Source organism: Macrotis lagotis, chromosome 2, assembly GCF_037893015.1.
Source record: "Macrotis lagotis isolate mMagLag1 chromosome 2, bilby.v1.9.chrom.fasta, whole genome shotgun sequence".
NCBI lineage: Eukaryota > Metazoa > Chordata > Mammalia > Peramelemorphia > Peramelidae > Macrotis > Macrotis lagotis.
Window position 1 is genome coordinate 164,034,653 of NC_133659.1, and position 13,257 is coordinate 164,047,909.

The 13,257-nt window shown below is 40.2% G+C and overlaps 1 protein-coding gene across 7 annotated transcripts in view; it reads left to right on the forward strand.

Annotated features, from left to right (window-relative positions):
• Positions 1 to 13,257, forward strand: part of GON4L (gon-4 like) — a 108,102-nt gene that overhangs the window by 84,452 nt on the left and 10,393 nt on the right. For 6 of the 7 annotated variants that reach the window (XM_074223270.1, XM_074223269.1, XM_074223268.1 and 3 more), the window contains 12 exons: positions 597 to 768; positions 1,616 to 1,760; positions 2,059 to 2,209; positions 2,778 to 2,894; positions 3,550 to 5,274; positions 6,694 to 6,952; positions 8,889 to 9,070; positions 9,684 to 9,881; positions 10,401 to 10,544; positions 11,044 to 11,187; positions 11,290 to 11,409; positions 12,163 to 12,276. In XM_074223270.1, coding sequence (XP_074079371.1) covers positions 597 to 768; positions 1,616 to 1,760; positions 2,059 to 2,209; positions 2,778 to 2,894; positions 3,550 to 5,274; positions 6,694 to 6,952; positions 8,889 to 9,070; positions 9,684 to 9,881; positions 10,401 to 10,544; positions 11,044 to 11,187; positions 11,290 to 11,409; positions 12,163 to 12,276 — 3,471 coding nt within the window. The remainder of the gene's footprint in view (positions 1 to 596; positions 769 to 1,615; positions 1,761 to 2,058; positions 2,210 to 2,777; positions 2,895 to 3,549; positions 5,275 to 6,693; positions 6,953 to 8,888; positions 9,071 to 9,683; positions 9,882 to 10,400; positions 10,545 to 11,043; positions 11,188 to 11,289; positions 11,410 to 12,162; positions 12,277 to 13,257) is intronic. The other variant, XM_074223272.1, reaches the window with a different exon arrangement.

The window sequence follows — 13,257 nt, forward strand, 5'->3', positions numbered from 1 at the left end:
TGGTCTCTGCTAGCAGATAACGTATGGTCTATTCAGGAAGAAAGAAAACACTTGGAGGAAACGATTTTTTTTTTAAATTATGTGCTACTTTTGTTTTTATATCATCTTTATTTCCTAATATATACCTCTTTCCTTCTCCCTTCCCAAAAGAGCTGTCTCTTATAACAGAATTTTTTAAAAAGGGGGAGAATAAACAAAACAAATCAACTTGTTGAGCAAAACCAAACAACTTCAACCACATCTTACCTTATATTCAGTATTCAAGAACCATAATCCCTCATTTGGCAAAGAAAGAAGGCGGGGGGATACTTTTGAAGATGAACATTTTTATGGAACATGTAAGTGAAAATAGGTAGAGTACAAATTGTGCATATAAGCATTTTTAATGCTCTAATTAAAAGTGACAAAAAGAATTAGATGAGGTTAAATAAGGAAGTTTTTCTGAAAGGGACAATATATAGAATTTATTTTGTAAATACCAGTGAAATGTGTATCTGTCTCCACCTTGTAGCCTTTCCTTGTTGAAAGAGTTTTTTGACCAGATTTTAATCCTTATGTTTGGGGCAAAGATCATTTTCATGTTCATTTTTTCCCAGAGGGAGCTGGGGACCTTTGCTCAAAGTTCCGTTGTCCTTCATCATCAATTCAACCCCAAGTTTCAGACTATGTTCCAGCCATGTAACCTGAAGGGTGCTATGCAGCTTATTGAAGATTTTCACTCACATATCCACATTGACTGGAGCCCTCGAAAGAACGTCAAGAAGAGTGGTGAGGGACGGTGCTCAAATTAACGACCAGTAATGGTGCTAGGTGCATGAGGGTCTTAGTCCTTTAAGTAAAGTTAACACATGTGACTAGAGTGGGGAAGAGGATAGGATAAGTTTTGTCTATTACATCCTTCTCCTTTTTCTTTTTTTAGGTGCTATACGTGATGTTTTAATGCAGGACAAAAGTATGGGTGGGAGATAAAGTGGGAGACAGTGTATAGGGAGAAATATCAGTGCCAGGAGTAGAACTGGAACTTTGGACAAGAGTGGAGCTTTGGTAAATAAGGTAGCATGTGGATTATAGTTTTTAAATCTTCAAAGCAGCCAATTCTCACAAAATTCTTACAAGTAGATTATATAGAATATCCATTTTACTCATAGATAAATTGGTGCACAGGGGCCAGGTAATTTCACTGAACTAGTAATGGTGGAACCAGGAATAGTACCAACTTTTATTAGGGACTCAGATCAAATGAATTCCATGTGGGGGAAAATTCAGTTCCAGGATTTGGTAAATTTTATTCTGATTCCATATTTCTAGAAAATAGAAAATATATGATTTTGCTTCTATTCATATTGGTTCAATAGATTTTATTTTGGTACATGGGGAACATGATTTGGTTTGCTGTTTCCTAAAAATAACTTTGATCTAATTTGGTTCAGGTAGATATACAAAAAAATTTCCTGTACAGTTATGGCACTCAAGTTGGCAGAGTGAAAACAATGGAAAATCTCAAGAATATTATAAATCAGATTTAATGGCAGTTTTTCTAAATGCACAGGGATGTAATATATGACCTACCTCGATGGAGTTCCAGATTTCTGTAAACCATAGATTCTTTTTGCAGCCAGTGAATTTCCTTGTCTGCCAAAGCAAGTGGCCTGGATTCTGGCTACAAGCAAGGTCTTCATGTATCCAGAGCTGCTACCAATATGTTCCTTGAAGGCAAAGAATCCCAGGGATAAGATATTTTTCACCAAAGCAGAGGACAAGTATGTATTCATTTTCAGGAAAGAAGAAAAATAAAAAACAGAATGAGGAGGAGTCCATAGGGCTGCCAATTTAACATAGCAGATAGAAATGAAACAAGACAGATATCAAAAAGAGAAATGAGTTTGGAAGACCTGATTGGACAGAACTGTTGCTATCAGCCATTAGTGACTGGGAACAGAGAGAGAGAGGACGTCATAGAACTGGAGGGGGGTCAGAGAATGAGTCAGGGAAATTTGGAAAAAGCATTTGGAAGGAGGAGGAACAAGGCCTGTTTTTGAGTCTGTGCATCTTTTTCAGTTTATTAGCTTTGGGGCTGAAACATTTTGAAGGGACTGAGTTTCCAAAACCTCTAATCAGTAAATATCTCCTGACTGCCAAGTCTGCTCACCAGCTGACAGTGAGAATCAAGAACCTCAACATCAACAGAGCTCCTGACAATATTATAAAAGTGAGCTGCCCCTTCTAATTCAGACTCCCTTGTTTTGAAGTATTATATTAAACTGATAGAATGTGGGATTGGGAACCCCAAGTTTTAAGTCAAACTTCCTTCCTTGTTTGGAAGCATTGTATTACAGTTGGCCATTATGTACCTCCCTTTCTCCCTCTGTATGTACATATGTGGATGGAGTGTGCCCAAGGTGAGGGACAGTGAGTGCCTTCTCTTTACTCTTTGCCCTTGTTATTACACTTCCAAGGGGAATTGAGTAGGACTTAAGCAGTGTGACTGTCTTTTCATTTCCTCTTTTATTTCCCCTTCCCTCCCCTCTTCCCAGCTGTTTATAGAGGAGAAAGAAACAGGGCATTGGAAGAAGGGTGGGATCTTGATAATCGGAGCATTAATTCAGCCTGAAGTACCAAAATCCTCAATTTGATGTGTGTGAATCCTGTGTCTACTTGCATCCACAGGAAAAGAAAATGGCCCTGATTTCCCATGTGTTCCTCCCTTCTCTTCTCCCCCACTGTTAACTCCAGTCTGGCATTATGACATGATCAGTTGTTTACTCCTTTGTTCTCAGTATTATAAGAAGACAAAGCAGCTGCCGATATTGTTTAAGTGCTGTGAGGAGCTTCAGCCAGATCAGTGGAAGCCACCTGTGGAGAGGGAAGAGCGACATCTTCCATTCTGGTTAAAGGTACAACCATTATTGTTCCTTCTACAAGATCTAGAGAAAACCAGAGATATCATAGAAATGTCAATGCAAGAAATTTACAGGGTCTAATTCAACTCTGTAAGGCAGTCATAGAATTGGACTGCAGGAAAGCTTAAGAAGTATTCTCGTCTAACCTGAACTTCTAAGAGAAGAATCTCTTGGGGCGGCTAGGTGGCACAGTGGATAAAGCACCGGCCCTGGAGTCAGGAGTACCTGGGTTCAAATGCGGTCTCAGACACTTAATAATTACCTAGCTGTGTGGCCTTGGGCAAGCCACTTAACCCCATTTGCCTTGCAAAAACCTAAAAAAAAGAAAAAACAAAACAGAAGAATCTGTTTTGTGTTAGAAGAGAACAGGGTCCTAAGATATGAAGTATTGTTTATGAGGTTAAATTTTTTCAATGTGTTGATTGGTTTTGCTAAACTTTTTTTGTCTTCCTCATTTTAAAAAAATTCTTTGCTATAAAAGATGACTTTCAAAGTGTGATGAGGGGAAGAGACACAAGAACAAATTAGGTGCTATACTATCAAAAGATATTATAACGAGGCTTAGAAATCCCACAAACTATCAAATGATACCCTTCTTTCTTTTTAATACTGGTAAAAAAAATAACTATAGTGCTTATCTTCCCTGTAGGCCAGTTTACCATCCATACAGGAGGAACTACAACACTTAGCTAATGATGCTGGAGAATCAGGAAATTTAACTGAAGTAGCTGAGCCCAGTTCTGAACCAGGACTTGACAAAGGCAACTTGGAGTCAAGAAATGAGAATCGATATCCCCTATTACTGCCCAAGGGTGTGGTATTAACACTGAAACCACTTGCTAAACGATTTTCTAGGAGGGCTTGGCGCCAGAGGAGGTCTTCAGTCCTGAAGCCCCTCCTTATCCGTCCCAGCCCTTCTCTTCAACCTGGCTCCAATACTGGGAGAACTCCAGCTAGATTAACCCAGTCAGAAGCACCTCCAAGCAAAGTGGTGGTCCGAATCCCCCGACTGATCCAACCAGCCACTGTCTTACAGTCATTGCCAGGAGCTCCACCTCTTGGTATCACTGGGGGCGATGGCTTTGAGCTTCCTATGGCTTTGCCATCTTTGGCCCCTGAGAATGGGACTTGTCTTCCCCAAACTGTGTCCCAAACTTTACTTTCCCCTGCCTCAACAACTTTACAGCCTAAGGTCATGCTGCCAGCACTTGTCAGCTCCAAGCCACGTAAGACAGGATCAAAGCGGGGTCCACCAAAGAGAGAGCGTACCAAGGCTTCTCCACTCTTAAAGGCCACTCCCATCCTTCGCCCTGCACCAGTCATTCTTACTGTCCCTGCTACTACTGTAAAGGTTGTGAGTCTTAGCAATGGCTGTAATATGATCCAGCCTCTTGGTGCAGCTGTAGCTCAGAGCCCTCAGACTATCCCCATAACAACTCTCTTAGTTAGCCCCACCTCTTTCCCCTGCCCACTGAATCAGCCTCTTGTAGCTTCTTCAATACCTCCCTTAATCGTCTCTAGTAACCCTGTGAATCTCCCTGTACCACCCACCTCAGAGGATAATACACAGGTGAAAGCAGACATTCCTTGTCCTCTGACTGAGGGACAAAGTACTTTTCCAGCCATGGAGCCCAAATTGGAACCTCAAGAATTATCTGCTCTCTGCTCAAGTCTCTCACCCAAAGAGGAAAACAACCCAGTGCCTCCCACACCAGGCAAGGTCACCAGCCAAGAAGACCCATTTGAGGGTATTGCCCATAACTGGACTGTTGTAAAGACAATGGAAGGGAGGGAAGTCCTGGAACCCATGCCTCAGACCTCCTGGGAAACTATATCTTTTCTCCCAGGGGATGTGGTGGAAATTGTTAAAGTAGAGCCAGAAGACCCTGGTGAAGAAGTCAAACAGCCCCAGAACAAGTCTTCTGATCAGAATATTTGTGGTGAAATCAAAGAAGAGGTCTCTGTGGAGCTGGATACAGGTCCTGCAGGTGAAGAGGCAAATAGTACCCAAGAGGTAAAGAAAGAGACTGTTTTACAAGAGGAGGAGAAAGGTGAGACAGCAGAGATATCTTCAGTTCCCCACAAGACTCAGGGGGAAGAGAACACAAGAGGAGAGGTGAGCAAAGGGTCTCCCCAAAATATTTCCTCTCCTACTAACCCTGCTGCCCTTAGTAGCCCCCATGAGAAGCCTGAAGATTCATCCAGTGTTGATGGCCAGTCAGTGGGGACTCCTGCTGGCCCAGAAACAGGGGGTGAGAAGGATGGACCGGAAGAAGAAGAGGAAGAAGATTTTGATGATCTCACACAAGATGAGGAAGATGAGGAGATGTCATCAGCTTCTGAGGAATCTGTGCTCTCAGTTCCTGAACTTCAGGTAAGAACTTAGGATACCCACACTTAGTATAGTTGAAGACTTAAATAGATGTATTTGGTGGGTAATCCAGTTTCACTTATCCATTCAATATGGAGTGGTAATTTTTGAGAACAATGTATAGATAATCTTACAATCATTTACATTGACCTTTGGAATGCAGTGTGTGTGTGTTGTTTGTTTTTTCAATAAATTTACCTTTCCTCTTACTTTTCATTTAGAATAGTATTAAATTGAATGGTCATTCCCTGTGCACATACTGAATGATTTCTAGATAAACTGGCAGAAAGACTACATTTTCTCTGGATGATCCTTCATTCAACTGTTCACATAATTAATCCCCAGAATTCTCAGAAAATTGTGAATTAATTATGTGAACAATTGAATGAAGGACGACTATGAGTAAATTTAACTGGAAGAGAGTGATAGAAAAAGGAGAAGCAGTTATGAATCATCCTGAAAATCTTCCTGAAGGAGATGATGGTATTCAGGTATTTCAAACATATGAGCATAAAGGAACCCTGAAAAGTTTACCATCTTTCTTCTCCACCTTTCAGGAAAGTTAGCAGTAACCATATCTGTCTTTTATACTTCATTTCTTAATTCAGATAGGGAATCATTTCCTGATGCTTTAGAAGTGTTCCTTACTGTCTTTTTTTAATTTGGTTTTTGCAGGGCAGTGGGGTTAAGTGACTTGCCCAGGGTCACACAGCTAGGCCTTAAGTGTCAATAGTTTTTTCTTATTTAAAATGGTATAGGCATAATTGAAACTCCTACAAAATACAGTTTTTTGTTTTGTTTTTTAAGGATTTTGCAAGGCAAATGCGGTTAAGTGGTTTGCCCAAGGCCACATGGCTAGGTAATTATTAAGTGTCTGAGGCTGCATTTGAACTCGGGTTCTCCCTACTCCAGGGCCCGTGTTCTATCCATTGTGCCCCCCAGCCGCCCCCAAAATACAGTTTCTTAAAAGAGTTATTGTGACTCACAGGCAATACTGTCTTATTTTTCAATAGTTTTAAAATTTTTTGTAAGAGAAGGGATAGGCTTTGTAATTTAGTATCAGTATTTTTGGTTGATATTCAAAGTTGATTTCATATATCTGATGTTAACAGTTTTTGTTTTTGTTTTTGTTTTTTTTGCTTTGTTTACTGTATCATTTCATACAGTTCTTCCAGGTTTCTTTGAATTTTCCATATTTATTATCTTGCATTGTAATGATATACTACAATTTGATCAGCTAGTTGGGCACAAATTTGTTTCCAATATTTGGTTGTTACTAGGTTTTGTTTTAAATCTTTTCATAATAATTGCTTTCATACCTTCCAATTATAAGGAAAATGACTTCATCCCTTCTTAATGAGCACTTGTTAAGATGGTGTAATTGACACCCAGTTACCCATGTTTTTCTGAATGGTTTTGTAGGAGACCATGGAGAAATTAACTTGGCTAGCTTCTGAGAGACGCATGAGCCAAGAGGGGGATTCTGAGGAAGAGAACTCCCAGGAAGAGAACTCAGAACCTGAAGAGGAAGAGGAAGAAGAAGTTTTAGAGGGAATGGAAATTCTGCAGAAGGAAGATGAAATGATGGATGAAGCAACTGGAGGTCCTGCTGAGAAGCCCCCTTCTACATTTGCTTCACCTAAAATAACCCCAGAAGTGGAGACCAGCAGGATTCCCCCAGGTGAGATTTTGGATCATTTGCTGCTTTTTGGCAACAATAGGATAAGAATTGAGAGAAGAAGGCTGGGTCAACACTAACTTTTAAATGAGCTCACAGGATTTCCTGAGAAATAATAATACTATTATTTTAAAATTTTTAACCCTTTTAATGTTCGCCAGAATATAAGACATGGATTTTAGTACACAGTATTTTTTCAATAAATACTTATTGATTCATTTTTGCTTTGACTCTGCCAAGAATTTTTTGGTTTTAAAATACAATTCCCGGTTTTTTAAAAATGTGAGGCTGAAAAAAAAAATAAAATGTGAGGCTGAGATATATGTATTTGCAGTAGAAATGATCTTCCTAAAGTGTAGTTCTCAACATGTCACTTACCCTACATGGTGAACACCAGTGATTCCCTGTCACCTCCAGGATCAGTTTTCATTGACTATCCCTGATTATTAGAATTTCATATCTTCTTATCTTTTCTTTCAAATACCAGCTAAAATTCTTCTTTCTACAGAAAGCCTTTTCCAATCTCCTTAATGCTAGTGCCTTCCTTCTGTTGATAACCTCCATCTTAACCTGTGCAGTTATCCCTTCTTCATCTGGTGGGTTAAAGACTCTCTTCAGTACTAGAGAAGAAGAAATTGTGTATATTTATGCTAATAAAAGATAAAATATGTTAATATTATACAATACTATCCAAATATTTTATTCTTTTCTGAGTTTCTAAATTTCTGTCTCTTCTGCTGGCCTTCAAGTGTCTTTTTCTGGTTTTTTTTGTTTTGTTTTGTTTTTTGTTGTTTTTTTTTTTTTTAGGTTTTTGCTAGGCAATGGGGTTAAGTGGCTTGCCCAAGGCCACACAGCTAGGTAATTATGAAGTGTCTGAGACCGGATTTGAACCCAGGTACTCCTGACTCCAGGGCCAGTTCTTTATCCACTGAGCCACCTAGCTGCCCCTCAAGTGTCTTTTTCAACTTCCACAAAACTCCCCAAAAATTCCCATTTAATTTCTTCTGCTGACCCGCTATATATTAAAACTACAATGGGGAAACTACAGTGCAGAAGGGATAACTTATATATAACTTGTTAGTACATAATTGTTGGCGTATTTTCTCCAAGGATCTACTGAGTTCCTTGAGAATGGGGAGTGCTTTTGTCTTTCTTTTTATTCTCTGCAGTTAATATAATGCCTGCTTAAGTACACTTCATTACTATTTTTTTTTGTAAGGCAATGGGGTTAAGTGGCTTGCCCAAGGCCACACAGCTAGGTAATTAGTAAGTGTCTGAGGCCAGATTTGAACTCAGGTACTCCTGACTACAGGGCTGGTGGCTCTATCCACTGCACCACCTAGCTACCCTTCATCACTATTAACTGTTTTTACTGACCCTGCCTAGACCAAGAGTACTCCCTACAGACCCACAGCAAAGACCCTTATTCATTTTCTCTTAAAACTCTGCAGCCAGAAATTTTTTAGGTAATGGGCCCTTGCCAGTCAGTACCTCTGCAGAGATAAAGATGGAGATATTCTTCTCTCCCAACCTATGATAGTTGACTTGGTTAGAGAAAAGAGGCTTTGAGATTATCACTTTTTCTCATTGCCTTTATTTCCCTGGTCACCGTGATCATCTGGTGTGAATTACTCTTGACAGCTAGCTGGGGCAGTGGATAGAGGAAGATTCCTCTTTCTGGGTTCAAATCTGAGACACTGACTAGCTCTTTAATCCGGGGCAGGTCACTTCACCCTCTCTGCCTTAGATTACTCATTTGGAGAAGAACATGGCAAGTCCCTCCAGTAACTTTGCCAAGAAAACCCCAAATGGGGCCACAAAAAGTGGACAGGACTGAATAATGACATGGTCATCTGGTGTGGATTACTCCAAGTTTGTAATGGTAATTGGAATCATATGGATTAACCAGAGGAAAAAAAAATGTGATCCATTCTTTTAGGAGAAAACAATAAAACTGTTGGAAAAACCCGGAGCAGTCACCGCACTCGGAGCAAGAGGGGCAGGAGCCGGGCCAGCAAGGACACCTCCAAGCTACTCTTGCTCTACGATGAGGACATCCTGGAGCGAGACCCCCTGAGGGAGCAAAAGGACCTGGCGTTTGCCCAAGCCTACCTGACCAGAGTGAGCAAAGGCCAACCACTCTGTTAGCCAGTCAACATCACTCCTTTCCTCTAGGCAGAGTCCTGGGTCTAGATGACAAGGAGAGGTTTGGAGAAAGAAGTCATGCTTCTGCTTTCAGGGAACTTGCAGTTTAATAAAGTTATTATGATATGCCTCCCTGAAGACTATAGACATATAATGTTGTTCATGGTAGAGACAAGAGGGGGGATGCTTGATTTCAGATTCCCTCTAATTCAAATTTGACTTTAGATCATTAAAATTAAACTACTGAGAATGAAAGTCTGAGCAATTTTCTTATCTATATTGATTTCAGGAAAGACCTTAGCCCCATATTTGGTAGAAAGTTTTTTCTTTGTCAGGGAAAGTAAATGTTTTCCTTATTATACTCCTGTGTTTCTTTATTGACAGTTTTAAAGTCCTTTATGGGTTTTCACTTTCCTTCATTTTCCAGAAATACAAGTTTGTCCTTGATACCATTAGTGTCACACGTGTCCATATATGTAGTATTTTCCTAAGTTTCCCTCCAGATCTTTCCCAGTAGTTAGTCTCTTGTCTCTTCCAGTTCTTGGAAACCTATGATTTGGGGTTCTCATAACTGAATACTCTTCCTCAGGTACGTGAGGCCCTTCACCATGTCCCTGGAAAGTACGAGGATTTCCTTCGTGTCATTTATGAGTTTGAGTCAAGCACACAGAGACGGACAGCTGTCGATTTGTACAATAGCCTGCAGTCCCTACTCCGTGACTGGCCTCAGCTACTGAAAGATTTTGCTGCATTCCTCTTGCCAGAACAGGCTTTGGCCTGTGGGCTAGTAAGTGGGTAGAGAGAATAGAGTGATCTTCCATTTCTTCTGTTATGAAGAACATGGAGTCATGGGAATGGAATGGGAAGAATTGGAGGTTTAAAAACAAGAGTGAAAAAGTATCCTTTCTACTATCCTTTCTGTAAAGGAGGAACATAAACATAAATTCTAACAATTGCTTCAATAAGCATTTATTAAGTGCTTATAGGCCTTCTGCTTTCAGCCTCTTTATTTGGGGGGGGTCTCTTCTTCACCTAGGATAGAAAAGTTTCCCATATTAGTACACCCATTGAGTACAGAATGAATTCATCTATTTCTATGACCTCTATTATCCATAATGGAATAACTGATAGTTCATTTCCATGGGAGAGAGTTTGGGGCCAAACCTCATAGCGTGATTTACATGTTTTTACAATTGCATGTGGACCTGTGTCACCAATTTTCCTCAGCTTATATTGTAAAGGGGGTCAGGGTAGGAATTGTCAGGAGCCCTGGGAGTGACTTTCTCCTGGTTTCTTTTCCTGGCAGTTTGAAGAGCAACAGGCCTTTGAGAAGAGCAGAAAGTTCCTTCGGCAGTTGGAGATTTGCTTTGCAGAAAACCCTTCCCACCATCAGAAAATCATCAAGGTTCTTCAGGGCTGTGCAGACTGTCTCCCACAGGAGATCGGTGAGGTAATGCATTCTAATTCTACCTCCTTTCATCTGCACCATGAACTTTCTGAAGATGATAATGGAACCTAGAGCTTTTTATGCTTCTGGGGAAAAATTGAAGGATGGAGGAAACAATACTGTATAGTCAGACCACCCAACCTTCCCAGGTCTAGAAAGGACCATCTTTGTCCTTCTGGAGAAGTGTCCTTGGCTAGCAGTTTTCTTTCTGACTGTAGACAAGTTTGGGAGGAATAGAGTGGGAAGAATTTTGAATCTTTCCTCCTCTTAAAAGCAGAGAAGGAATGATAGAAATCAAGAAATTTTCAACAACAAAAGCAGTTTGAATTACCAACTTCAAGGGGTGTGTTTTCAGAGGATTGCCACATGGAATAAAAGATTGGATTATTTGAATAGGACTTTAACATCCTATTCAGTTCTTGAGATTCTGATATCCTGAGGCCAATAGAGAAATTTGAGAAAATATGCTTTTCAGAAGTCTTATCCTCTCTTAATTTTCCAGCTTAAAACTCAGATGTGGCAGCTACTTAAGGGCCATGACCATCTTCAGGATGAATTTTCTGTCTTCTTTGATCATCTTCGACCAGTGGCTAGTCGACTGGGTGACTTCGAGGAGATCAATTGGACTGAGGAGAAAGAATATGAGGTGCAGATCCTGAGACTCCTGAGAGATTTGAGGATGAGGAGGGTAGTAGCAAAGTCCATGGAAGCAGCAGAATCTGACAAATTCATTCTGTCTCTTCCTTAGTTTGATGGTTTTGAAGAAGTGGCTCTTCCAGATGTAGAAGAGGAAGAGGAGCACCCCAAGATGACCACAGCATCAAAAGCCAAAAGGAGAAAAGAGATTGGAAGCCAGAACCATGACAAGGTGGGTCATGGCTAATGGTTTCTTTCCTCCTCCTCCTCCCCATTTCTTCCAGTGTTACATGTTTCTTTCATATTAACTGACTGCTGAGACTTGGGGGAATTATGTTACTTTAGAAGGAACAGAGATATCATATGGGGTGAGGGTAGTGCAGAAAATCTTGCATTAAACCTGAGAGGACTGAGTTGATAGAGCTTCAGGATCCATTCTAGCTCTAAATTAATGAACCTTTGAATCCAAGTCATCTGCCATTCATATACATTATCCCCTATTTTTCCTTTTCCTTGGGTTCTAGCTTTATTCTACTAGTTGGAATGAGGAACTAAGAAACAGCCAATAACTGCCTTTAATTCCCTGAGAACTTTTACTATGTCTGGTTTAGTGATACCAAAGGGAATATGTCAATCAGCATTGTTGATTAACCATTTATTATGTACACAGTCTTATCTTGAGAAGAAAAAAACACAACTGCAAATGAATTGATAGGTCACTTAGCCTTTCAGTGAACCCATACAATGGAGTTTTTTGGTGTATAAATCAGTTAGTTGATAACTTATATCCATCTAATAAATGCCTTAAATAAATATAGAATATGCTCAAGCTTTTTTCCCCTTACTCAGAGATTTCATTTGAAATCATTTTTGATGTGATGTGGAGCCAAGTCCTATGAGTTATGGGGTGTTTCCCAAAACCTGGATCTTTCTGCCTAGATCAGCCTGGTACACCAGCTGCCAGTTAAGTCTATATGTCTTCTAGGAAACAGAATGGCCAGATGGCCCCAAGGATTGTGTCTGTTCCTGCCATGAGGGCAATCCTGACCCCAAGCTAAAGAAGACCCGAAGGAGAGGTTGCAGCCATTGCAGCAGCAAGGTAAATTGGATTGGGGGGTGAAATAGGCAGTGGGATGGTTGGTGACAGATGCATTTGTAGCCTGGGCCTTTCAGATATTTCCTCATCTGTAAAATGAGGTAAGACTAGACAGCTAGCTCCAAAGTCCCTTTCAGCACTACTAATAGGCAGTAGCTGTTGGCTTATAATACTTGAAATAAATTCCTGACTTTTTACCCCTCTTAAACTACTCAGGATTTGGAACTGGTTAGTTACTTGTATAAATCTAATTTCCTTAATTTCCCAAGGTCTTTCCATCTGACATTCATTGAAACCTAAATATTTTCTCTTCCTTCAAGAGGAGGGACTATCTTGCATTCCTCCTTGAAACACTATCACTCAGCACAGTGCTTTGTATATAGTAAGGGCTTAGTAAATATTTTTTTCATTCATTCTTTTATACAATTGCCTAATTCATCAAAAGACAGCAAGTCAAACTTTATAAATAGAATCTTATTTTTAATTCAGCAAGCATTCATTAAGTATCTTGGTAGCTTGTCAGGGGCCTAAATGTAAAAGGTAACACTTGGGCTGGCTAGGTGGTGCAATGGATAGAGCACCAGCCCTGGAGTCAGGAGTACCTGACTTCAAATCTGGCCTCAGACACTTAATAATTACCTGAGTGGCCGTTGGAAAGCCACTTAACGCCATTGCTTTGCAAAGGGGAAAAAAAATTAAAAAAAAAAAAAGGTAACACTTGAGCTAAAACTTGAAGGAAGCCAAGGATTCTCTAAAGTTGGAGATGAAGAGAGAGTACATTCTTCGAGGCATGGGGAACAGCGTAGGGGAAGATGTGAACACATATGAACACAAAAGTAGCATGTCAGAAGTGTTTTAAATGCCAAGAGAATTTGCCTGTATCATAAAGAAAAGAGGGAACCACTATAACTTCTTGGGAAGAGAAATATAGTGGTCACACTGTGTTTTAGGAATATCAATTTGTTGGTGAGTAGAGCCTGGAAT